At 43.2% G+C, this 26479-nt stretch overlaps 2 protein-coding genes across 11 annotated transcripts in view; one reads left to right on the forward strand and one right to left on the reverse strand.

Moving 5' to 3' along the window:
* The window catches only part of SRGAP2 (SLIT-ROBO Rho GTPase activating protein 2), a 232785-nt gene extending 223381 nt beyond the window's left edge, over window positions 1-9404 (reverse strand). For 6 of the 9 annotated variants that reach the window (XM_015069964.3, XM_015069963.3, XM_015069961.3 and 3 more), the window contains exons 1-2: window positions 9253-9403; window positions 6843-7452 (exon numbers count right to left, since the gene is read on the reverse strand). In XM_015069964.3, coding sequence (XP_014925450.2) covers window positions 6843-6909 — 67 coding nt within the window. In that variant the 5' untranslated portion in view covers window positions 6910-7452; window positions 9253-9403. Of the gene's footprint in view, window positions 1-6842; window positions 7453-9252 lie in introns of all 9 variants that reach the window. The other 3 variants (XM_027074904.2, XM_015069965.3, XM_015069962.3) reach the window with 2 other exon arrangements.
* Window positions 9405-9522: 118 nt separating this feature from the next.
* On the forward strand, window positions 9523-21622 carry FAM72A (family with sequence similarity 72 member A). Of its 2 annotated transcripts, XM_015069960.3 has the most exons (4): window positions 9523-11038; window positions 13454-13531; window positions 16260-16384; window positions 20157-21613. In XM_015069960.3, exons 1-4 carry the CDS (start codon window positions 10887-10889, stop codon window positions 20249-20251), a joined length of 450 nt encoding a protein of 149 aa, XP_014925446.1. In that variant the 5' UTR covers window positions 9523-10886; the 3' UTR covers window positions 20252-21613. The 2 variants fall into 2 exon arrangements, with proteins under 2 accessions (XP_014925446.1, XP_026930730.1); XM_027074929.2 differs by lacking the exon at window positions 16260-16384 and having other exon boundaries at window positions 20157-21622.
* The last annotated feature ends 4857 nt before the right edge of the window (window positions 21623-26479 follow it).

Consider the following 26479-nt stretch of genomic DNA (forward strand, 5'->3'; position numbering starts at 1 on the left):
GAACAGCACTGAGACTCAGACTCTGGTTGACAGCCCAGGTTCTAACTTCTGTCCCATCCTTCACCTGCGGCAGCCCCGGGGTGAGTCACCGAATCGCCTTCACCTCATTTCATTCATCAGCAAAATGGGATAACAGCAATATATTCCTCCTAGAGTTAGTGTAAGGATTAGGAATGATCTATGTCAAGTATTTAGCAATAACGCCCACTACACAGTAAGCCGCAAAGAGCAAAATGTTAGCTAACAGTAGATGCGTTTAAACTATGGCAAGTAGTTCAGATAGGCCACCAGTCCTCTTACAGTAAAATAAGAAATATGGCTGAAAGGATAAAATTGAGACTAAGATTGAGGACCAAGTTAATGTTCACCTGGGAAGCTGGTCTCTTTTCAACAGGGAATCAATCATGAGAGGAAATAAGCCATATTCATAGCATTCTGAGCAGATCTCCCAGGGGAGCCCCCAGCCCCTCCCCTTGGCATCTGGCTCACTTGTGATCCCTTCAGAAGATGTGTGAGGCCCCGGGGACTGATTCAAGCGAGGACTTTGGGAAACAGATACTGTCACCCGTCAACGCCCACTGTGTCCAAGATTTTTTTCTTTTCTCTCTCTCCCTATCCTGTATCTTCTCCCTTAAACACATACTAACGGCTGAGGCACAATTATTAACGCAATTTCTCTGGAAGACTGTCTTTATTCACTAAGGCTAAATCCCATTTCCAGGAACCAATCTGGGTAGCTTGGGTCATCATTTATTTACTAATTTTTTAAACTTGGTAATATCTAGCTTTTACTTATTTTTAGGTTAATGTCATTTCTATAATGTGGTTATCACATTACTCATTTAATCACATATTACAATGAAGACACCCTTGGTGATGACGGTTACGTTCACCTGTCTTGATTGTGATGGTTTCATGGGTACACAACAGATACCAAAACTTATCTAATGTACGCCTTAAACATTACGGTTTATTACATGTCGATTAAACCTCAATAAAGCTGTTAAAAACACAATAAAAGCTTAGTAATTCCTGTAATTACTAAAACATATAAAATTGTTATCTATATACAATGTTCATATTATGAGCATAAATACATATTCATAATATGAAAATATGAGCATGTATATTTAAATCTTAAGTCTAAAGATTTATCAGGACAAATGATTATATAGAAATGTACACACAGGCTTGTAAAACTTGGGTACAGACATGTTTTTTAAATAGGGATACATCACACTGTTCCTAGCAGCAGTATTTGCAATGGCTAAAAGGTAGACACCACCCAAGTGCCCATGGAAAGAAGAATAGATAAACAAAATGTGCTGTACACATTCAATGGCCTTAAAAAGGAAGAAAAAAAGTCTGACAAATGCTACAACATGGATGAGCCTTGAGGACATTATGCGAGGTGAAATAAGCCAGTCATGAAAGGGCAAATACGGGATGACTCCACTTATATGTGGTTCCTCGGTCAGTCAGAGACACAGGGTGGGGGTGAGAGGGTACTGTTTAATGGGTACAGAGTTTCAACTCTGCAAGACCCAAAGAGTTCTGGAGATGGATGGTGGTGCTGATTTGCCCGACGGGAATGTTCTAATCGCCCCTGCACTGCACGCGGAAGAATGGTTCAGATGGTAAATTTTACGTTGTGTGTATTCTCCCACAATTGGACAGATGAAAGTTCCTACACATTATTGTAAAATCATTAAAGGTGTCATTTGGTAATTCTTAAAAATGTTCTCAAGTGCTCTCATTATTTATATTTAAATCAGACAACTTCTGAGGTAACTTTCCCAGATTTCCCAAAGGGCCAAGTCTGTAGCTGACACCAAGTTAAAACTGATGACTTCAATTTTGTTACCAGTACAAATCCACATATTGACTTCGTTTTCCCTGCAACTGGACATAATACTTCCCTAACAAAGCCCTCGGTGGCCTAGGGTATACGATAAGCACGATCCCCATGAAGAAAACTTCTCTTCTGGAAGAAGAGCTCTACAGGTACCACTGGCGGCCTGTGTTTATCTGGAGTGACATGGGAGTATATGAGTCAGGAGTTGGGCACCTGCTGATTTGAAAAGGGTGTGGACCCCATATATCAGGGCCAGGTCCGACTGTACACTTCGTAGCAGAGAAATGATTAGGCCTTGTCCTGGCTTTCAACCTGTGTGGTGCATGATGATGGGGCCATAACTACCAGATGGGCTTCTCCAAAGACATTTCTGTTCCCATTCCCTAAGACAACACCTGAAATTGGAAAAGGGCCACCCCCCCAAAACACGTGTCTCACACCCCACTGCTTTGCCCAGGGCTTTCCTCGGCACCCCCAGCTCCTTGTCCACCATCTTCCTCTGAGATACAGAGGACTTCATTTTTCCATGAGCTTCATTTTCTTCCAGGAGCTCAGCTTACTGCGGAGTCCTGTTTTCCCTGAGCAAGGGAAGAGAAGCCTTCAATCACCTCGCAGAAGATGAGAGCATCTGCTTGGGGATTCCAAGGAGATGTTTTACTGCAGCTTTTCACAAACTGATTATATTTAAAGCTCCCTTGGGAAGTGGGGGCTGGGAGGAAAGAAGCTTCGGAGTAGACCTTCGTTGGCATGAGTGGAGAACCACTCAGACCTCCCAGGGGAACAAGCTTGTTTAAATACCAGCAATCCACATTCCCCAGTGTGTGTGCACACACAGTATGTATAGAGTTTTGAATTTCATCTCCTGCTCTGAAAGGGTCCTAAAAGGGTTAAACTGTTGCAGGCAAAGGCCTGAGGCTTTTCTATCAAAATGCTCCAGATGGAAATTACAGAATTTCACTTCTCAGCTCTGTGGTGCACACATACCGTTCTTCTAAGACATTAAGAAGGAAAAAAAAAAAAAGGACAAGACCCCCAATGTTCTCCAGAAAGAAAATCTGACTGCTCAGCACCCAGTGCCACTCTGTTTTGGAGGATTCCTCCTGGAATATTTGCATTAACTGTCGATCTCAAGCTGTCCGGGGCACTATAAAAACTCAAGGTATAGAGAGGGTAAAGGAAAGGGACCCTTGAATAAGGAAAGGACAATAGCTAGCAGGGAAACTATGCAGTGATGTGAAGCCACCCAAATACCACCAAGATCATCACCTCCACTAACCATGCCTTGCACTTGACCACCTTTTGCTGCTCCAATCCTGAAAGAAGGTAACAAGCTACAGGCCAAAGGCCTCAGGTTTCGACCATGAACCTGACTAGGGTTGTCAAGAATTTCCAGAGATTCACATATATGAAAGCGTTTCACTAATTGGAAAGAGCCATGTAAAAGCATTAAGAATATTATTACTTTCAAGTCAGACATTGAGGCATGAACTTTCAAAGGAATCTGAACACCCACAAACCAGAAACAATGATGGTTTTTAAGAAGGCGGCTACAAGGCAGGCTGACTAAGGAGGCACACCCCTCATAAAACCAGGCTGGGGTAGGGTTGGGGCCGCAGCCTCAGAAGCCCTTTAGGGCACATGCAAGCAGGTGGTTTAAAGGGAGGCAAAAGCCACAGGATAGACAAGGTCCCACACAGTCCATTTAGAGTTCACTGGATTCAACCCGTTCTGACCGAAAGGCAAAACCCAGAACTCTGGTCAGAGACAAACGGGACAGCAGTGGCCAAAAATTAGACATTAGAATTAGCTGTTCATTTTACAGAAAGGGAAGCTGAGGTCTACAGGGTTTAAGTGACCCAAGATACCTTTCACCACTGTGGTAGGAACGAACCTAAACCAGAACTCAAGTTTCATTCCCAGACTTGTCTCCTATCATTTAACAGCTGGCACTCGGGGAGGATATGGGCAGTGTAGCCTTATGGTCAGCCTAAAGCAGCAAGAAGCAAGGTTCACTAACTGAGGACTAGACTGTGCTACAAGCGAGCGCTTAAAAGTATGAGATACCATGCTAAATGATTCTCATATCCTATCTCGCTGACTCATGACTACCTTAGGAAACATATACTCTTTCAGACATGTCATATAACTCGCCCAAGGTGAGCAAGTGACCGAACTGAGATTTTAAACCTGAGTCCCTTCAACTCAAAAACTTGTGCTCTTAGCCACCAGACCAAAAGAGCAATTTTCTTTTTTATCTTGGCATCTGTAAGAGAAGACCAGCAGCTCTTCCAGTCTCGTGTAACACAGAAAAAACTGGAATTCTGACTAAAGGCTTCTACCTAGTGGGGGAGCAGAGCCAACCTAGAAACCCGGGTCCTTTGTCTCCAATCTCTAAGCTCTTCCACGAAGAACCCTGGTTCTAGAATGGAAGCTCCACAAGGGAGGGAGGGGTCTTTGCCTTGTCCACTGCTGTATCACCAGTCCCTAGAACACACAAAAGGCACTCAATAAATAGCTGATAAATAAAGGAATGGAGTCAGGCTGCCAGGGTTTGGCTGTGTGACCTTGGGAAGGTTTCTTACCCTCTCTAAGCCTGTTTCTTCATGCAGTGAATGGAGGGTGAAATAGTATCTACTTCCCAGGTTGATGAGAGAATTAAACAAGACAATTCATATATAAAGCACTTGGCATAGGCTAGAACATCATGAGCTCCCAAAATGTAATCTATTATTATTCATATTGCTACTAGTATCCATTGACAGATTTTGGCTTAAGGATTTCTTTTTTCCTACTCTGGTCAGATGACATCTCATAGCAAATAGGAATAGAATAAAATACAGAATTGGAACTCAGTAACCTGCTTCTGGTTTCAGAACTACCACCACCTAGCTGTGTGACCTTGGACAAGCCTCTTAATTTCTCTGTACTCTCCTCAGCTATAAAATGAGGGACTAAGTCATTTAAATCAGCTTTTTATCAGGCACCTTCTCCGAGTAAGACGTCATGCTCAGCCACCTATAAAATTCTATGATCCTGAAGGGTGTCAATGGAAAATATCAGAGCAAAGCAAAACAGTCTCCTGCTTGCGGCGAGGTTGATGAGAAACCCCAAATAGCCAACTGCATTACATCATCTCAATGAGCAATGTTTGTAAATACACAAGTGTTTAATTTTGAGACACTCGTGAGAAATCTGTCACCAATAGGAATCCACAGACAAGGTTCTATTAACACCTATCAGCCCTGAACCTTTCAAAAAAATAAACATGCAAAATCACTTTGCACCTTAGTCAAATGGTGTGCTTCTGGAGAGAAATCGGGAAAGTCAAAGTTATTAACACTCCCTATGGCAACAGTTAAGAATAGGATGTGTAAAAAAACTGAATGACATATCTGGTTGAAATGGCAAGGGGGATTCCAGGAACAGAATACAGTGCATCTGGACGGGACACGGAGGCCAGTGGCTTATTGTTTACAAGAACAGGCCCAGATTATGAACAGTGACAAGAGGCCAAGACCTCAATTCTAACTCACGACCACACCTCTCCCAATCCCTGTTCAACTGAAGCTATCAATCAATCAATTCTCCCATCTCTGTAATAAACCCACCAATATTTGCAGCCCAGTGGATAGAAGGTCCCTCAGGGCACCTCCAGAAATGACCAAGCTGATGACATTAAAAAGACCCTACAGGCAAAACGGGGACTTCAAACTACATTCCAACCTTCCAGGAGATAAGACAGCTGCCCATTTCAAGCCCTACACTATTCCCACCGGAGGCAATCATTAGAAGGGAGACATGGCCCTTCCCAAGTCCTCTATGATAGGAAAAGGTCTCCTTGCATTGGTGCAGGGAAAGAAGGAGGGGCCCCTCCCTCTGTACTCTGAAACAAAGGAAAATCCAAAGCTCCAACCATGTGGTGTAACATTCAAGGCCACCCACCTCTCCCACTCCCCAGCTGAAGTCTCAATGGACTAGAGCACATGGCTCTTTCCAGTGAATGGCCAGGAAGGGACAGTGCCTTGCACAAACACATCCTGGGGCTCTTTAACAGGCAGGAACCCCTCTTATGGGAATGACTGGTTAAAAAAAGGTTATCTGAGAAGAGGCTCTGATTCATGTGCCAAGTCAGGTAGTCAACCAGATGTGCAGACAGGGTCACTTGGTTTCTCCAGGTCCACATTTTGCTTTACCCTCCACATCTTTGCAGAGGGAAGTGGGCCTTTAAAAGCATGCATTCTGGAGCAGAGGGTGACAACACAGAAGGGTTAAACAATTATGTCTTCCCATGCTCCAGAACCAGCACCACCCAGCAACCCTAACATCTCAACTCCATTCATGCTTAGGTGAGGGCGGAGACGGGATGTGAAATGACCTTATTCTTTCTGTTCTCTGATCTCTGATTGAATGCAGGGCAACCAGAGACCAGGTAGGTACAAGGTGCACCCAAGGTGGCTACAGACTTTCTGTGTCCGATGCCACAGCAAATGTCACCTTTTGATATAGTGCAGCAGAAAAAAAAAGCCGCCTCCCCAGGGGCTCCCCAAATGGTATACCTCCTCAAGGTTGCCTTTCTCTACCAGGACTCTACATCCTCTGAAATAAATTCCCAAACACCTGTCAGATTTCAGTTGTCCTTCAAGGAAACCTGACCCAGACACCCAGAGGCAAACTGCCGCCTTTCTCTCTCCAAGAACCTCCTGCCCCTCCCCCATCCCATCTAGCCTGGGGGAAAAGGCTGCCAAAATAAGGGCCAGCCCTTCAGGAGCAAACCTAAAGCCCACTCTGAAAATTCCTTTCCAGAGCCCTTGGCCCCTGGCACAGCCCATCCCTCGGAGGCTCAAACCCACCTATGAAACCACCTCTGGGCTCAGCCTGCCCCCACCTGCTCCACCCAAAGAAATGAACATCCTGCAAATCAGGGTGGAAATACATGTCTCAATGGTCCACGGAGCATATGCATTGTGCTATTTTTCAAAGCCCTTACCTTTGACCTGAGTATCGTACTCTGCTATGATCTCCTTATCCTTTTTGAATTTGGCCGGAGACGTCATGTTTTCCTTCTTTCTTCCAAATTCAAATTGTGAATTGATAGATCCACGGGAAAAATCCAACCACCGAAATCAATACCTCCAAGACCTCTTCTCCCAAGGGCAGAAGGGGCCCCCCGCGGTGGTCTCCAGCGCTCCGGGGAGCGCGGGCTGCGGGCTGGGCAGAAGGCTACGGCGGGCACATGCAGACGGTGGGCGCTGGGGCCGGGCGCGGCGGCGGCTGGTTCCTGTGCTAGAGCCGGAGCCGCAGCCTCAGCATTAGCCGGGAGAACTGCAGCGCCCGGAGGTTGGCCTGGGGTCTGACATCAACGACACAGGCAGGGAGTGGAAGTCCTTCCGCACAACATGGTGTGGGGGGTGCGGGGGTGTGGACGCGCCCAGCTGTGTCCCCGGGAGGGAGTGGGTGCGTAAAAGGGTGCCGGGGGAGGGCTGGGCGTGCTTCGCGGTTTTTTGTTGCACAGGCTCGAAGATGCTGCAAATCAAATCCCAAACGGGAGCCGCAGCAGCGCAGACTGGATCGGAAGTCGTTTGCTCCGGTTCACTTGCCTGTAAATGCAGGGAAAAGGGGAGGGGGCGATCAGCCCCGGCGCAGATCCTAATCGCGGCGGGGGTGGGGTAGGGGATGTCGTTCCAAGCCCGGCCTGGGCCCATTCATCTCGGCCAAACGCCGCCCGGCCCACAGAGCCCGGCGCGGCGAGGTGCGGAGGAAGGAAGCTCCCTCCGGATTTTGTTTTAAGGCTGGAAGAAAACACTTTGGAGCAGCCGCCTGCGCGGCCTTCGGGTGGGGACTGCGGCGGGAACGCGGGGCTCCGGGCGGGGACTGCGGCACCTCGGCGGCCTCCGAGCCCCGCCAGCGCTGGGCAGCGGCCAGCCGAAGGGAGCACTCTCGGCAGTGGCTCCGACGCGGCCCCTGACCCCCGGCTGGGGCAACTCCCAGGACATCAAAAGGGATCAAAGCCAGGGAGGGACAAGCCACCCGGGCACAACTTTTCTTCCCCTCCCGCCCCTCCTCCCAGTTGTTTTGTTTTTGGTTACTAGCTTCTCTTGGCAGCAAAATGTTGAGGGGGGTGAGACCTGCAGGAAAAAGCCTGCTCCGCACGGGGCACATCCAGGAAAACAATGTGGTCGGCAAAAGCAGGAAACGGGTTAGAGGCGAGGGTCGGAGTCGGGAAAACCCAGGGGCGGGGGGCGGAAGGCAGCCGCCGCCTCCCCCAAGTCACAGACGAGAGTAACTCTTAAATGACACCCCCAATATTTTTTGTCACCCATGCCCAGAGATCCCAGATACCGCACCCAAACCCAGGCTCGGTTGGGGGGGGGGGGGTGAGGGGGGTCGGGAGGGACGGGAGGGTCGCAGTCCCGACCCTTCGCACCAGGAGGTGCCTGAGGATATCCCGCCCTGGCCAAGGTCCGGGAGGCGGGAGGGAAGCAGCGGGAGCGCAGAGTTGGGAGTCTTGCTCCCCACCGTGCCACACCGGCGACCCTCCCTCCTAGGTCGCCCCTTTTCCTCTCCTTGTCAGGGGAGGGGGGGGTGCTCCGCTGGTGTCTCCCACTTCCCGCGCCGGGAGGAAGAGGGAGCCCAGGCGGCGTGGTGGTTCAGGCGGGCAGGAAGCGGGGAGGGGGGTGTGAGGTGGGGTCCAGAGGCTGCATGGGAGCCGGGGATAGATGACTGGAGCTTCTGCACACGTTTGGGAGGCGGGGAGAGGGCAAAGGGAGGATTACCCCGGGGAGGGGTGGGGGGGTGGTGAGGAGGCTACCGTGGCCACGATGTTACATGGAACGGAAGGATGTTAGCAACTTGGGGACCTGCTATGGGTCTAGGGAGTGCGTGAAAGGCACCATTCCAGGAGGGCAGGGGGCTGGAACAGGGAAAAAGCCCCGGAAGCAGTGCGGAACAATCATCCTTCTGGGTCCTGGGCTGTAACCCGGCTGTCTGCCAGGGCTTGGAGACAGGGGAAGAGGATAGCCGATGGTTACGGGTGATGTCAACGACGGTTGCCCAAAGGTGGACCAAGCCTGCCCGTGTGCAGAGGACTTGGGGAGGGGGCTGAGGACTTGGGGAGGGGGCTGGGTGCCTGCTGCACAGCGGCAGAGTCCCAGGGCAGAGCCCGAGACTGTGCGGTGAAGGGCAGTGAGAGATGCAGTCTTGAGAAGTATTATGGGCTGTACTGGAAGATTTGGAGAGGGTCGAGGGGGAGGGCGTCTGAGTGATTCCGGGCGGCAAGGCTAGGCGATGCCGCAAGCAGCATCCGCGCCCTCTCCTTCCCGCCCCAGCCCGGGTTTGTTCAGTCAGGGCTCCAGCCCGGCGGCCGGGAAGAGGAAAGGGGAGAGGGAAGGAGCCTTTACCTGGCTCTGACGCGACGGGTCTCAGGTCCCCAGCTTCGCTTCCCACTCAGAGATCTCCTCCCCTCTTCCCCGCCACCCGCTTCTACGCAGATCGATCCCCCTAGTCCCCTGAGGAGCCTCCGCCAACTCCGCAGGACCCCGCCGGGAAGCAGAGCCCACCCCCTTGCCAATCACCGCCCGTTTTCTATCGACCGATGGGGCCTGTAGCCAATAGGAATAGCTGATCTCGAGAGGTCTGGAGTGAGGAGGAGGAGCTTGAGAAACTTTGGAGGTGTGACTAGCACCACCGAGGCGTGGTCATAGAGCAAGCTCCTCCCAGGGTTGCCGAGCCCAGAAGTAGAATTAATGGGCGGGGTTAAAATGGAACCAACAGCCAAACACAAACTCTTGAGAGAAGGCACTACCAATTGGACCGGGGTAGAGAGGAGGGGCGTTGAGGAGAATTTTAGCCAGTAGAGAGTAGAGACCAGTAGGGACTGTAGAAAGTCTTCCAATAAGAAGCGTGAAGGGAGTGCCTTGCCTCTTTCACTGGGGCGGGAGTAGGGTTTGCCCAAGCCCCCGGTGCCGGCCAATAGGAGCGGAGGCGGAGCCAAACTCGGCCAACCAGAAAGCCGAGCTCATCTCGGCACCGTTACTGAGGCGGGGCGTACGGTCTCCAGGCCACTAAGATCTCAGCAGGGGAAGGCTCCCGAGCCTTCCAATGCGGGACGCGGGCGAACTCTGGTTCTCCCAATCGGTGCGCTGCGCCTGCAATTCAAACTGACAGCCGGTTGGAAAGGCAGAGAGAGCGGAAGAGGGAGCAAAACGCGACGCGTTCGCTGATAGAGACCCCAGCGCCGACTGAACCCCAAAAGCGACCTCTGCCCCGTCCCATCAACACCATCGCGCGCTCCGGAGCGGCCGCTCCGGAGGAGACCTAAGGGGACAGCGGGGGGCACGAGGGAGAGCTGAGGGACCGGGACCAAGAGAAACGGCGCGAGATCCAGCCAGCACGCTGAGGGCTGGGGGCTGCCAGGAGAGAAGTGAAGCGGGGGCCTAGCAGCGAGCAGAGCGGAGAAGGGAGGGTGCTGGGAGGATTGAGGAGAACCCGGGTTCGTCCGGGTGGGAAAAGCCGAGGGGATTTCTGGATCCTGGGAAGAGGAGAAAGATTTCCAAAGAGGAGGCGTGGGTCGGGACGCGTGGCCGGCGATCAGAGGGCGAGGAATTGGAGCGCTCCGAGGGAGGGGCTTAGGAGAGCAGCTTTCACGGAGGGACTCTGCAGGAGAAAGCTAAGGGAATTGCTACAGGGGAGGGAGCTGAAGAGTAAAGGAGCCCTTTAGACGCGTGGCTGGGGAGTCTGTAGAGAAGTTCCCAGGCCTTTTGTAGCTCGCCGCCTCCCCACTTCAAATCCCACTGCCTTCCCCGAAGGTTAAAAGGAAAGCCACATTTGCTGCTTCGCCCTGTTCCTACTCAATAAATATTACTTTCACCCTCCCACGGGAAAACAGGAAAGAACTCATTTCCTTCCCAGTTTTAGGGCTTAGAAAAGGTCGAGGCCTCGCAATTTGATTTTTGGCCTGGGGGAATCCAACTAGGAAAGGTACTGCTCTTGTTTCCTTTTTCAAAACCCCGCACCACATCCTTCCCGGGACGCCATGTCTGGCAGCAGTTGTAGTTTCGAGGACCGGTGCGTGTCCATCCTGTGTTGCAAATTCTGTAAACAAGTGCTCAGCTCTAGGGGAATGAAGGCTGTTTTGCTGGCTGATACTGAAATAGACCTTTTCTCTACAGACATCCCTCCTACCAAGTAAGTCTTGCTAGTAGCGGGCAACGGTAGCCTTTAACTAAATGGGAAAAGTGTATGGTTTGGACCTCTGGGAGTCAACAAGGAGGTTATCATTTTGGTGTTCCAGCCACTCCCAACAGTCTGATGATCCCCTTGGAGTATAACTAAGTGGGCAGACTGTCTGGACAAAGTCTGTGGTTTAGCCAGAGTGGTCAGTCCTGATGTAATGTTTCTGGTTCAATTATAGTCATGTGACCACATCCCTTAAGTTGGATCCCCTGGCGCTGTGCCCCGCCCAACCATCCTAACTCACTGGATCAAATCCAGGACCTAGACCCTAGACTCTAGGTAAATTCAGGCAAGGTTCTCTGTACTGTTAGAAGAGTTAAGTTTTTCATTTTTATCCATAAAATTTTAGGCCAAAAATATTCATAATTTGCTGCCATTATTTGCAATTTGCCAGGCTGAATCAGATCCATTGTCCAGATAATTCAGTGTTCTTTTCTCAACAATCTCTCTCTTAATGAGAGAGAAATAGATTTTTAGCCTATGAAATAGACCTAGCCCTAAAACAATCCTTGTCATCTATTTCAGATACTATGCATTTGTTTGCATCCTTAAATCCTCTTCAATTCTGTTTTCAGACACGTAAGAATTTGCTACCTATTTGGAAAAATAGCCATTTTATTTTACTCAAATGTACGTTTTTCTAGCTCCAAGAGGTACTTTCTCTTCCATAGGCAGCATATTTATGCCCTTATGTAATTTTCAAGATTTAGGCTAACAATCATAATACTTTAAAATGAACTTTGTGATGATAGAAACTTCAACATTTTGGAAATATACTCAAAAGCTATGAACTCCTCCTTTCTTGAAACCTTTTCTGAAATGGTTTAAGTGTAGAGATGCCTACTGGCAAAGCAAATGGCTCTCATTTATTGCAAAGATATTTGGGTTAATATTTTAAGTACTTCTGTATGTGTGTGTGCACCTGTGTGTTACAAAAAAACAAAAAAAGCACTAGACAATAAATCTAGAACCTACTATTGCACAGGTTCTATGATTTTTTTTGTCTAAAGCTTTTTCTTACTAGTAGCACACACACAGATGCACACATGCAGACAAATTAAAAAATTTTTTAAATATGTATTTGTTTTTGAGAGACAGAGCAAGCACAAGTTGGGGAGGGGCAGAGAGAGAGAGAGAGACAGGGAGACACAGAAAATGAGGCAGGCTCCAGGCTCTGAGCTGTCAGCACAGAGCCCGTTGCGGGGCTCGAACCCACGAACCAGGAGATCATGACCTGAGCCAAAGTTGGACCCTCAACCGACCGAGCCACCCAGATGCCCCTAAAATATTAACCCATTCATCTTTGCAATAGATGTGGTAAGCAATAAGATGAGGGCTCAGCTATTGAATTGTTAGAGATTAGACCAGAGTCTACATTAGAACCAGGTTTTTCTTACTGTCTCTTCTTCTTTATAGGGGTTGTAATAGTAATGGATTAGCGTGCTAAGATATGTATGAATTAATGAACACATAAGATTATTTAAGTGGAATTTTGTCATATTTATGGTAAGCTCAGAAGTATTAACTGACTCTTACAAAATATACTATCATTCTGCTTTAGAGTCTCTTTCAGCTCTTTGGGTCTACAAAATTCATGCTAAATCACAACCAAAAATACAAGGATATGGAAAAATCGGAACCCTGTGCACTATTAGTAGGAATATGAAGTGGTGCTGCTGCTATGGAAAATAGCATCGAATTTCCTAAATAAATTGAGAATAGGATTACCATATGATCCAGGAATCCCACTTCTGGGTGTATATATGTATCTGAGTATGTGTTTATATTTGGATATATACCCAGAAGAATTCAGTGCAAGATTTAAAAGATATATTTGCACACCTGTGTTCTTAGCAGCATTCTTCACAATAACCTTGGTTAACCTTGGTCACTGTGAAGAATGCTGCTAGGAAGCAATGCAAATGTTCATTAACAAAATGTGGTATATGCATACAATAAACTATTACTCAGCCTTGTAAAGGAAGGCTATCCTGCCACATGCTACGATAGGGAGGGGCCTTGAGAACATTATGCTAAATGAAATAAGGCAGTCACAAAAAGACAAATACTATGTGCTTTCACTTATATGTGTTATATAAAATGGTCAAATTCATACTAACAGAAAGTAGACGGTGGTTGCCAAGGGCTGAGGGAAGAGGGAAATGGGGAGCTGTCTGATGGACATAGAGTTTCAGTTTTGTGATACGAATAAGGTCTGGAGATTCATTGCACAACAATGTGAATACACTTAAGACTTCTGAACCGTACATTTAAAATGATTAATTTAGTAAATTTTATGTTATGTGTGTTTTTACAACAATTTTTTTAAAAGTACCTTTGACCATTTCTGCACATTTCCTTCTCCAGTGCAGTGGACTTCATTGGAAGATGCTATTTCACTGAAATCTGCAAGTGTAAACTGAAAGACATCGCATGTTTAAAATGGTAATTTGTGGCAAGATTCTAGATGGCCCTGCATTTGGAAGATGGATGTTAACACCACAGCACAGAGAAAGGTTCAGTGGGCTGCATCGAGCACTGGTTATAACCCATGCAGTGAGCCATTGAAAAACCATTTGTTACTTCGAGTTATTTTTTAAAAGGGTCTTGTGTCACATTTGTATATGATTTTATAATTTTTCAAAGCACCTTGACAAATATCTGCTTTAATTTTCAGAAAAAGTCAATGTAGTTTGGGAAGATAAAACAGAGTTACAATCGTAAAAATCAGGTTTGAGCCCTGGCCCTACTCTTACTCTAACTGTGATCTTGAGTAAATTCCTTAAGCCTCTAAATCCCTGGACCTCTGTTTCCTTGTTTAATTTATAGCTTAAGAAGATAGAAACAATCTTCTAACTTAAGAAGATAGAAATTTAAATATCTTTTGTGTTTACCTTATAGAGTGTTGTGAAGATTAAATTAATTACGAATGTTAAAAGGCTTGATAGACTATAAATTACAACACAGAGGAAAACTATTACTATTATCTTTTGAGAGGTAGACAGACTTGAGTATTATTTGTCCCATTTTAGAGAGAAGAAATTTGAGATTTTTTTTAACATTTAAATGAGGTTTGGATTATAAATTATAATCCAAATAATTTAAATTCTTATGTGCTAATGATGATTTAAATTCATTCTTTCATTCATTCAAACCATACATTGAAGTCCTACTATGTGCTAATCATTGCTATAGGGGCTGGAAACACAACAATAAATAAAACAAAGTCACTGGCTTTTGGACATTATATTCTAGTGGGAAGATGATTGGTTAGTAAGATATTTAAATCAATAAGATATTGAATAGGGTGGAAGGTGCTCCAAAGGAAATAATAATAATAATAATAATAATAATAATAATAATAAATGATAGAGAAAAATAGAGGTTGGGAGAGCAGGTAAGAGCTATTTGAGATAGCATGGTCTGGGATGACCTCTCATGAGAAGGTAACATTGGAGTTAAATCCGAAAGGATGACAAGGAGCGCAAGGGAAAATGTTCTAGGCACAGGGAACAGCTAGTGCAGAGAACCCAAGGCAAGAGGAAGCTTAACATGGTCATGGAATAAAAAGATGATGGCCAGCATGGCTGAGACATTGTGAACGTCAAGGGAGAGTAGTGTGAGTAGACTGGAGATGTGGTCAGAATCCAGATAGTCTAGAGGAACGCTGTCCAATAGAAATCTACAAGCCGCATATGTAACTTAAAATCTTCTAAAAAAATCTAAAAATAAAGAAAATCTTCTAATAACCACATTTTAAAAAGTAAGAAGAGACAAGTGAAATTAATTTAAATTGTATATTTTACTTAACCCATATAACCAAAATATTGTTTCAACATGTAACCAACATAAAAAATTATTAACAAAATATTTTACATTCTATTTTTTATCCTTAGTCTTTGAAATCCAGCATATGTTTTATATTTACAGCACACTTCAGTTCAGTCTAGCTAAACTTCAAGTGCTCAACAGCCACATTTTGGATAGCACAGATCTAGACCTTCATATGAAGGGGTTTTTTTGTTTTGAGTTTTGGCCAATGGGAAGCCACGGAAGGGGCCTTAGCAGGGGAGCAAAATGGTCTGAATGCGTCCCTACTAGAATGTTAGCTCCATGAGAATAAGGACTTTGTCCACTGCTGTATTCCCAGCACCTGGAACAGTACCTGACACATAGTAATAGATGCTCAATAAACACGAATTGAATGAGTAAATGAATGAATGAATACGGATGGTGATTAAAGCCATAGAATTTACTCTTGCAATATAGTCCTACAAATAACTGTTAGTCCTGGTCCAAGAACAACTTGCTCTCATGTGTTTGCCTTTCAAGCAGATTATGATTAGAAGACATATTTTAGGTAGGCTGGTACCTTTTATAGTATTTTTTTATAGGGCCTCACAAAACTGACTGACTCCCACATCTCCCAGGGTGGGAACAAGCTATAATAAGAATTTTTACAACCCAAGGTATAAGTACATGTTATTAAAAAAAAAAAAAAAAGTACTAGCTAAAACGTTCCCTGTATATTCACTTTATTTAATAATGACGATATAGGAAAAAAAAATCTGTGGAAGAGTGAAGTACTTGTAATCAGAGGGATAATCTTGAAGACAGTAAAAAACTTTCGCAACTTTCTCTAGAAGCTACAGATTTGCCTTATTTCTGAATTCCTTAAAAAACACTAAAACTAAAATTAGAGCAGCCAGCTTGTGTTTGGTTTACAGGGGCTCATGCTGTCTTCCTACTCCTCCATCTGTTGAGACAGTTTTTAGGTGCTGGCGTAGAACTAGAACATAGAAGAACCCAACTTGCCACAGTCCTGGGGATAGCAAAAACCTTTTATCTAATATATTTTGTCTGTACAGCACCTCAATTCTGGGTGTTCTACGGAACACATCACAACCTTATGGCATGGCGTCTAGAAGCTACCTTCTGAAAGGACAACGTGTAAAGCAGGACTAGCAAGGAAATGGAGAATGTGTTAGTATTTGACAGTAGCACTGTCAAATTTAACATTACCAGAGTCACTCCCATCCCAAAGATCTAGCAATGGAGGTTGTTAGGAGGAAATGAGGACTCGAGGTGGTCTGTTCATTTACATTAGCACATGAAAATGTTTATATGGCCAGTTATTACCTGGTATCTGAGTATATTTACTTTTCTTTCTTAGTGGGAACATTGTAGGTTATCACGTGATTGTTCCCTGTTGTTCCTGCCTTCTTTCCTGCAACAATGGACACTTCTGGATGTTTCACAGCCAGGCAGTTTATGATATTAACAGACTAGACGCTACCGGTAAGAAACAATTGACTCGGAAATTCCTCTAACATTTACTTGTCTACCAAAACCTGAGTAAAACTCCCAATTGATTGTTTGAGGATTCTCTCTGAAACCCTCTCACCTGAGTTGAAAGTGTGAAACGTCAGGGCTTTTAACCCAAATATTCAGTTAGGAGAACTACTAGCCAAAATTCCTTGCCATTTCTATTTCATCGTTGTATATACAAGAGCCTCAGACTTGGCTCTTTTGCTTCTTGGTCTCTTAAAATTAATAGTTGCTCTAAATTGTTGCACTGATACGTATTACAACTCCAGAGAATTTTGGAAGATTTTAGATCTGATGGTCAAGTGTGTGTGTGTGTGTGTGTGTGTGTGTGTGTGCGTGCGTGCGTGTGTGTGTGTAAGAAAGTAGGGAGGGGAGCCTGGGCCAGTAGGACCTGGGAGGGAGGATGACTAGGTAACCTCTGTATTTGGTGATGTTGCTTCAGGAAAAAAAAAAAAAAAAGACATTTTGACATCTATATAAATAAATTATGATGGAATTTTATTCAAGGGAAATATTTAATGCCGATACGTTGTACTAGTTATTTAGTAGGAAAATATACAACCAATTCTTTTTTTTTTTTAACATTGATTTATTTGGGGAGAGAGCAATCGGGGAGGGGTGGAGAGAGGAAGACAGAATCTGCAGCAGGCTTGCACTGACAGGCTGACCACATAGAGCCCAATGTGGGGCTCGAACTCCCCAACTATGAGATAATGACCTGAACCAAAGTCGGATGCTCTACTGACTGAGCCATCCAGGCGCCCCGACAACCACTTCTTAAAGGATGTTTACATAATACATTTTATATTGTCTGCAGCCATTTGGTTTTGTTGTGCACATGTGTTTTCTCTATCTCATACCTACTTACACAACAGACCAGGTTGACTTGTAGTGGGACTTTTTTAGTGGGAACTGAAGTTTGCAGAACTTTAGTTTACAGAACAAATTTAAAGAATTCGATAATGCAAGTTGGCACTAACACCCTCAGGTTTTTAATGTATGTTTTAATCTTCTTCAGAACTTAAAATACATTCCTCTTCTTAAGGATGATTTGTCTTCACAGACGGAAGATCATGAATTGTAAGCTAGGTTCTGAGGGTCTTTAAACCTTCCAATTATGCTTGGGTTTTTATAGACTCTGATTTTTTTTTTAATCACCTGGCATTCAATTGTAGCTCTCAACCCATCATTTGGGGGTCTTAATTTCAGACTCTGGGATGTGACGAAGGCCATTTTTGAGGAGAGACTTATCTGAACTCCCCTGAGATACAGGCTCCTAACTTAGGCCTCCAGTTATATATTTGTGTTGACCATGGACACATTAAAGGAAGTTTCTGCTTTGATACTATTTTTCCTGCTTCATGGAATTCAAAACACAGGGTGGAGATTTTTCCATTTTGATTTACTTTTTAATTATTGGTCAATTTTTCAAAGATAAAAGCCCAGCATTCTTCCATTCACATTGAATCTAATCCATGAGAAACAGATGTATCACAGGATTTCCTTCCTCCCTTCTTAACAGAGAAAGGAAGGTGCTCCTTCTGTCAGATCCAATCTCTTAGTTTATTTTTTCTCCTTTGAACCAATTGTGCCGAACTACTCATGTCTCTGAGTATTCACTCCAAGAATATCAAACTTCTCCTTTGTAACCCTAATATTGTGATTTAAAACGAGACTTTCAAGATGCTTGGTATAAAACAGGGTTTCTCATGATGCTGGGACTGTCCTTGAATCACCTGAATCAGCTGCATCAAAGGAACACATACACAAGCTTTATGAAATTCTAGAATGTTTAGATGGAAAGGGCCCCAAGTCAATGTTCTAGGCTAGGCTTCATGTGTCCACCTGATTTCCCAAAACTTTCCTGAGGACTCTTGAGAAACCTCAGTTCAAATTCTCTGGGATTGGCAAATGCCCTCAAAGGCAAATTGACTTCAGCTCTCCACTTACCTTTATGGTTCTAATTATCCCTTAGATTTTGGCCTAGTAACTCCTTATTATTCCATTAGCTCATCAAAGCCATATTACCGGAAGCAGAATACTGTTCATTCTTGGGAGGGTAGGGGAGGGCAGAGTATTTTTTATTATAAACAATGCAAACACAAAAAAAATGCAGAAAACAATATGATAGACTTCTGTATCCACCCCTGCCCCCCCCAACATGAAATAGATGCTAACTTCTTGCCTGATTAGATTCTAGTATCTCAACCAAGAGAGACAGTTGATTGTTTCCACTGTTTCAACAATGCCACAGTGCACCTCCTTGTACATATCTCCTTGAGCACCTGTGCAAAATGGCAGATAGAGGAAGTGATGAGTGATGGGCTCTATTTGCTATATATATATATATATATATATATATATATATATATATATATATATATATATATATATATTTGCTCTATACGTATTTAATTCACACAACAGAATTCAGAAACAAAAAGAAATGAGCTAAAGCTATACATGTGGGTATAGGTAAATCTCAAAAACATGTTGAATGAAAAAAGCAAATTAGAAAAAATACATATAATGCCATACTATAAAAAATTTAAATACATTAAAAAATAATATATATTGTCTGCAGTTGCATACACTCAGAGTAAAGGTAGTAAGAACACCCATGGTGTACTTACTGGTGGTAGTGGAAGCGAGATTGAAACCAAATCTCCAAACCCTGGCTCATTCTCTTCCACCACGTGGCCACACTGACAACCTGATTTGCTTTCCTTGTTGGACTCCATTGGCTCCCCTAGAGGTCAATTAATAAATTGTATTTTTTCCCAATTTAGTACTTTCAAGTTCTGTAATACATTACGTGCCCGGAACAAACCATGTCATTATCTTCCATCATGTGTCTGTCATGTTCCTTCTATATGCCTAGGCTAGATTCTTCAGTATGGAATCTGACTACCCTTTCACTAGGAGGCTTTAGATTGTTGGGTTTGTTTGTTTTTTTTTAATGCTTATTTATTTATTTTTGAGAAAGAGAGAGAACACAAGCAGGGGAGAGGCAGAGAGAGAGGGAGATGCAGAATACAAAGCAGGCCCCAGGCTCAGAGCTGTCAGCGCAGAGCCCCACATGGGGCCCAAACTCATGAACTATGACATCATGACCTGACCCAAAGTCAGACACTTAACCGACTGAGCCGCCCAGACACCCCTAGATTGTTGTTTTGTTTGATGTAATGGCAGCTACAACCTGGATAGCCTCCAGACTAAAACCCACCTATAAGAAAGGATTGCAGTTCGTATTATAAGTGGCTCTAAAACCTTGTTGTTTTTAATCACAAAAAAGCCACCAGCTACTTTTGTGCTTGTTGAGGAGATGAAGAGACTTACTCAAGCCTTTTTCCTGTACCCTCCAAAGAGACACTTAATCTAAAATAATCTTATGAGATCTCCATCCTTAAAAATCATTAAAATAGATTTGAAACTTACCAGTGTAGAGCGATTATGGCGTAATACAGCTAGAGGCAGAGTTTGAGGAAATGGGCGCTGAGATCCTCCGGAGTTCGAAGATTCTAGAATTCAAGCCCTTACTTCAAAGGGCTTAAGAAATGTTTATGTCTTAGATGAATAATATTAGGTAATTTTTATCTATGGCACATTCTTTAATATCTTTTCTCTTTACTGTTAACACTATGGTTCCATATAAGAATGTTAACATACAAGGTTTTCTATATCATGTTCCGAGTTGTAATAGTAGCTGGCTCTAAGTAATTTTATGATCTTTTCTTTTCAGGTGTCAACTTCCTACTTTGGGGCAACTTGCCAGAGATAGAAGAGAATACAGATGAAGACACATTAGATATCTCAGCAGAGGAGTGCATTCGATGAATGGGATTATGAGATGTATAATACCCAGACATTTTCCTATTTAAAAGATATATTAATGGACTGACTTTAAAAATATTAGCAAGGATATACTACGGATTTCTCCTTTTTTTGGAAAAAAAAATGAGACATTTGTTGATTTATTTATTTGCTATCTCAGAAGAATTACCTGAATTTAATTTGAGTTATGGTAGTTCTTTTCTTCTATGGCTTCCTCCTCCTCTTCCTCTCTCCACCCTCCACCTGGTATAGATGTGTTCTTAAATTCAGATTGGAGGTTATTTCATGTGTCACTCAACTACCTCACAGTCTTGGGGAATTTTTCTTACAACCGGATACCAGATACCGTTAATTTTATATTCTTGAATAAGGGGCGTTAGTATACATACATGGGGTGTATCCACCAAGTATGTATCCATGTGTATACCCAGGCATGCATATGGCAAGCTCAACTGGGAATTAAAGCTTACCAGGAATTTTTTAAAAAACCAAGCTGTTAGGTTTTCATAGGTACTGGTTATCCTGTGTCATACTGGTGAAAAATCCCTAAAATGGAGCAGGACTTTGTGAATCAGCAAATAGAATAAGTTAAAACTTTAAAATATACGGAGAAATTCTCTTAATTCCTCAGCACGGTATTAGATAAATGAATTTTAACAACAAAATTATCAGTATATACTGTTTCCCAACATGATTTATTTATGTTCTTCTAAAGTCATGCAGTTATTGTGTTATGAAAGCAGGGCAACTGAACCTCCATATTCTATTCTCTAGGCCTTTTTCTGTAACTAGCAAATTTTAAATGAGTATTCTCACTTCCAACCCTTAAATAGAAAAAAAACTAAAGAAGTGTTTTGCTTAAGCCATTGTACATTATAAATGATGTTTTTGTTTTTGTTTTAAGCTGCATTCAGAGCCACACAGGAATAGGAAACTGGGATAGTGTTGGATTGTGGTTTTAGGTATAGCTAAAATCAGTGTATCGCTTAGTAATATCTCAGCTGTAAGCATTTTGTCAATAGCGATACCTAAACACACAGAGTTGTGGTTTTGTAAATAAAGTTTTATTATAAAAATGACCAGCCTACCTTTAATCTTTTACTGTAACCACGTTTCTTACCCCAAAATGTAAAGGTGTGGAACACAAGAGCTAACATTTATTGAGTGCTAACTATGTGCCAGATCCTGTTCTAAAGTCTTTACAGGGGCAACAGGATGGCTCAGTTGGTTAAGCATCTGACTCTTGGTTTCAGCTCAGGTCATGATCTCACAGTTCATTAGTTTGAGCCCCACATTGGACTCTGCTGTCAGCACATAGCCCTCTTCAGATCTTCTGTCCCCTTGGCTCTCTGCCCCTCCCCCCATGTATCTCTCTCAAAATAAATAAATAAACTTAAAAAAAATTAACCGTTTACAGATTTAATTCACTTATTCCACACAACAAACCTGTGAGGTAGGTATTATTATTCCTTTTTTACTGATAAGACGGGTGAGGCATAGAGAGGTTAAGCAGCTTGTCCAAGGTCACATAACTGGTCAGAGATGTGGCCAGATTTAAACTCAGACAGACAGACTGACTTCAGAGCTCCTGCTCTTTATCTTTTTTTTTTTAATGTTTGTTTTTGAGAGAGAGAGAGAGAGCACAAGCAGGGAAGCGGCAGAGAGAGAGACACACAGAATCTGAAGCAGGCTCCACGCTCTGAGCTGTCAGCACAGAGCCCAATGTGGGTCTCGGACTCACAAACCATGAGATCATGACCTGAGCTGAAGTTGGATGCTTAACCAGCTGAGCCACCCAGGGACCCCGGCTCCTGCTCTTGATCTTTATGCCGTATCCCATATACACCTTCAGACATGAATCAGTTACCATTTTATTTAGCCGGGATACACGCTAGGTAATAACTACCCCAAGAGAGGGCCTCAGTGACTGATTTCAAGGTTGAACAAATTAATACTGGATCATAAGATAGAGAAGTGACCCATGCGTATCAACAGAATCTATTGCTATAAACCAAGATAAAAGATGCTTTAGGAAATGCTGTACCTGGAAAACTTTTCCAAAAGTCTTTCACACTGACCCTCAGCACTGGGATGCTGTGGATGAACGTGAACCAAATGTGGAACAATTTGGTTTTGAATGTGGGTGGATTTCTTTTTTTTCCCCTTTAACCTCTCTTAAAGACTTTGGAACAAGGTGGCATAATGAATAAGATTTAAGAAAACAAATTGATCCTACATTATATACTTCTTTAGTTAACTTGTTCAATTAAAGAAGAAAAGTTAAATGCTAGAGGAGAGAAATTGGTAAGTTTAAAATTCGACAGAGTTCATCTGGTTTCCCTTGTGCTCATGCCTTCAAAGGCTATGGTCGAGGGGCTCTTTGAAGAACAAAAGCAAGACAGGGGTGCACTGATTAAAGCAAACCCCAAATGTGATTCCATTCCAACTGGAGAATATTTAAAATTATACAGTTACCTTTTAGCTAACTGGGTTATGGAAAGGTCAGTTCTAAGCTGAAAATGGATTAATAATGTTTTAGCTAAAGAAATATATTCATGACACTTTTTTTGACACTGTTTTTTAATAAAAGCACATTTAATAAAAGCACTCTGATAAGACCAAAACCAGAATCATGTATGTAGATTTAGCACATAGTTCCTCGGCCTAGAAAATCCATCAATGCTTTGGTCCTCTTCTAATATTTAATTCAATTCAACAAACCTGTGTTATGCTTCTATAGTGTGCCAAGAATTGTACAATGATGGGCTTACACTTGTTTCCTGGAGAACGCAGTGAGCTGGAGGGAAGGACAGTCCTGATGAATCTACCTAATGCATCAGGATAAGTGATTTAACAAACCCGTGCTCAAAGTCCAACGGCGCCATAGATGAAAGAACAATCATTCTGAGTATTAGGAGAGAGTGGGAGTTGAGAAAGCTACAGACAAGAAATGATAATTTCACCAGGCTTTGAAGTACAGTTCAAGGTTGGCCAGCTGGGATGAGAGTTCTGTACAGGAGTTTAAAAGTATCTGGCCTATTTGGTAAATTGTAAGTAGCCTCCTATACCTTCCAAGATATGTGGTAAGAATTAATTAGAAGATGAAGCTACCAAAGAAGTCTGAGATGATGTTACAAAGAATAGTCCACGCCATGGTTAAGTTTAGACTTTAATCACAATGTGGAGAGATTGAGGTTTTTAAGCAGGAGAATAAAGCAATCAGATTTAGGATAACTCGGGATGAAGTGTAATCAAGCTTAGTTTTCCTAGTGTCCTTTCTTGGATGCACCTAACAACTTAACAGTGGAAATTATATTGATTGCCTTTACCCTAAGAACATACATAGATCATTAATTTCCCTGATGCTCTGGACTTTCATGAAACATCTGATCTGCAGTGGGGCACCGCCTTTTTTCCCCTTCTTCCATCCTGTCATTCCCGAAGTTCAAGGAAGGGACAGAGAGTCATCAGCTGACCCACTATGGCTTTTTTTGCTCCTTTATCTTTTTCCTCATGTCAGTTTCTCAACCTCACATTCAGGCTCTGTTGAGGTATCTTGGGTGGGGCCTAATCTTAAAAGCCATAATATTTTAAATAATCCTGGGCCCTGAAAACCAGGTCTTTAAATATTACTAATCTAGGGAGAGTACCCTACAACGAATTGCTCTTCTGACCTCTGAGTCATGCATAGCCGATAAAGAATAATCTATATTGTTTTTCCTTTGGTGAGGAGGAAGTGACCATAATCCTGAAATCATGGGATATGAGACAAGTAACTAAGTAGAACCTAAATGGGGAATGGGGAAAGTGGGAGAGAGTATGGCTCAAATAGTCCTGCTTCAGTGGTAAATTATTCGATGAAGGCTTTCCCTATTTTAACATTCATGCTTATAAAAGGAAATAGTTTCCTTTTCTGCTTTTTTTTTTTTTTTTTAACTTTAAAAGCAGCCTAAACCATAGTTTCTTTCTTGCCTGGTATTGAGCATATGCCAAATCTACCCTAAACTGCACAGATGGAAAAAATTAGTCTATGTCTGTGGTACCTCTGGGGTTGAATATTTTTAGTACTTACATCTTTAGCTAAAGATTCTTTCTTCCAAGACTCTCATAGAATCATTTTATTGTCATCCAATGGATAAACTTACTGAGATAAAAATTAATAACATCATGTGTTTGCATATCCCTTTATAAATTATTGTGAGCTTTCACATATACCTTAAAGTAATCCTCAGAATAACCTTGGGAGTTATCCCCATTCTATAAATTAAGAAAGAAAATCTTAGTCTCAACACCCACAGAGTTAAAAGAATTTAAACTTGAATGTGGGTCTTCCAATCTTAGAGTAGGGTTCTTTCCTCCCTCCCTAGTTTACCCTAAACCCGAGGTCTATTTTTTCCCTCACTAGCTATAAAACTTAGGACAAATTCTTTTTTTTAATTTACTTTATTTTTTTTTAATGTTTATTTTTGAGAGAGAGAGAGAGAGAGAGAGTGCAAGCGGGGGAGGTGCAGAGAGAGAGGGAGACACGGAATCTGAAGCAGGCTCCCGGCTCTGAGCTGTCAGCACAGAGCCCCACACGGGGCTCGAACTCACGGACCGCGAGATCATGACCTGCGCCGAAGTTGGATGCTTAACCAACTGAGCCACCCAGGTGCCCCATAAGACAAATTCCTTTTTCCTTTCAGCCTAAAAGGTTAGCTACTGTCATTAATTAATTCATCCAACAAGTATTTATTTTTTTTAATTTTTTTTCAAGTTTTTATTTATTTTTGAGAGAGAGCATGAGTTGGGGAGAGGCAGAGAGAGAGGGGGACACAGAATCTGAAGCAGGCTCCAGGCTCTGAGCTGTCAGCACAGAGCCCGATGCGGGGCTCAAACTCACAGACCGTGAGATCATGACCTGAGCTGAAGTCAGATGCTTAACCGACTGAGCCACCCAGGCGCCTCAACAAGTATTTATTGAGTGCCTACTGTGGAAAAAATAGAAGCTGAGGACACAGAACTAAAACAAAGCTCCTGCTGTCCTGTGAAACTGATATTCCTTGGAAGAGGAGGAAGAAAGTGAGGTGACACTTACTGAGGGTTTACTACATGGCAAGCACTGTTCTGAGGGCTTCGCATGTAACAACCCTAAGAAGTAAATCTGATTAGTATACTCACTACACAGTTCAGGAAACTGAGATACAGAGAGGCTAAGAAACTGGCCCAACATCACACAGCTAGTAACTGACATCACTCTGAGATTTGAAGGACTCAGAATTAATTAGCTTAAGGACCATGTTTCCTTTTTGGTTTGCACCGTAGTTGTCTTCCAACTAAAAAAGTCAAGTTTTCCATTAAAATCTGTTCATACATCTTTCCCTATTAGACCTTAGTCGATTTGTTTGTAATTCTTTTAATTAAGATGGAGACAACAGCATCTCCCTTCTCAGTAAGGGAGACTTGGTGTGCCTGTGCACGATAAGAATGCTAGTCTTACGTACCAGGGAATAAGAAAAAGGAACTTATGCAAAACTCAATTTCCAGCTTTGCTGCACTTCTATCTGGAAATGAAGTCTTTTTCGCTAATACGGATTTTTATCTGACAAGCAACAAATGTTCGTTTAAGAATATGTACCTGTTCTTTAAAACTTTGTATGTCTCCAATATTTCATAATAAAAAAGTGAATTAAATGACAGCCCTTTGCAAATTACTCTAGCTTCGGCCTTCCTTATAAGCTTGTATTTAAAATCTATTTATATGGAATTTCAGATACAGCCTTGCCTCAAATGAGCACTAGTGAATCTTCACAATGAAATTATGTATTCATTTTGAGGAGAGCAAAAACAGGTATTAAATCCATATTCAAGTTTTGCCTTAACTCGTGTTAAGAGTGGGATGGCAAATATCAAAAGATTAATTGGATCCGCCAAATATGGGCACCATAGAAGTTTGCCCACCAGAACCCATCTCTACACCTCTATTCACACAACCCACTTCCTCTGGAAAAGGGCCCATGGTAAAAGAAGGCATATGGGAATGATTCACTTGGGGAAAGCTGTACCCAGAATATCAAAACAGTTTGCTTTCTGTCTCTACATCCTTGCCATCATTTTTCTACCCAAAGGAACCACCTGCTATTATGGCTGTGACACCTGAAAAGCTTTCTGTATATTGCAGGAGATTGCTCATGCGTGGGAGGATTTTCAGGCTGTTGAGTGGTATTTAAAAAGAAAAGAAAAGAAAAAGAA

Source organism: Acinonyx jubatus, chromosome E4 (genome assembly GCF_027475565.1).
Source record: "Acinonyx jubatus isolate Ajub_Pintada_27869175 chromosome E4, VMU_Ajub_asm_v1.0, whole genome shotgun sequence".
Classification (NCBI taxonomy): domain Eukaryota; kingdom Metazoa; phylum Chordata; class Mammalia; order Carnivora; family Felidae; genus Acinonyx; species Acinonyx jubatus.

Bases quoted from the DNA above. Each gene is read 5' to 3' on its own strand.
- FAM72A (XM_015069960.3), top strand. From the start codon at position 10,887: ATGTCTGGCAGCAGTTGTAGTTTCGAGGACCGGTGCGTGTCCATCCTG. The intron at 13,532-16,259 runs GTAATTTGTGGC...TTTCTTTCTTAG, and splicing joins GACATCGCATGTTTAAAATG to TGGGAACATTGTAGGTTATC. The intron at 16,385-20,156 runs GTAAGAAACAAT...TTTTCTTTTCAG, and splicing joins TAACAGACTAGACGCTACCG to GTGTCAACTTCCTACTTTGG.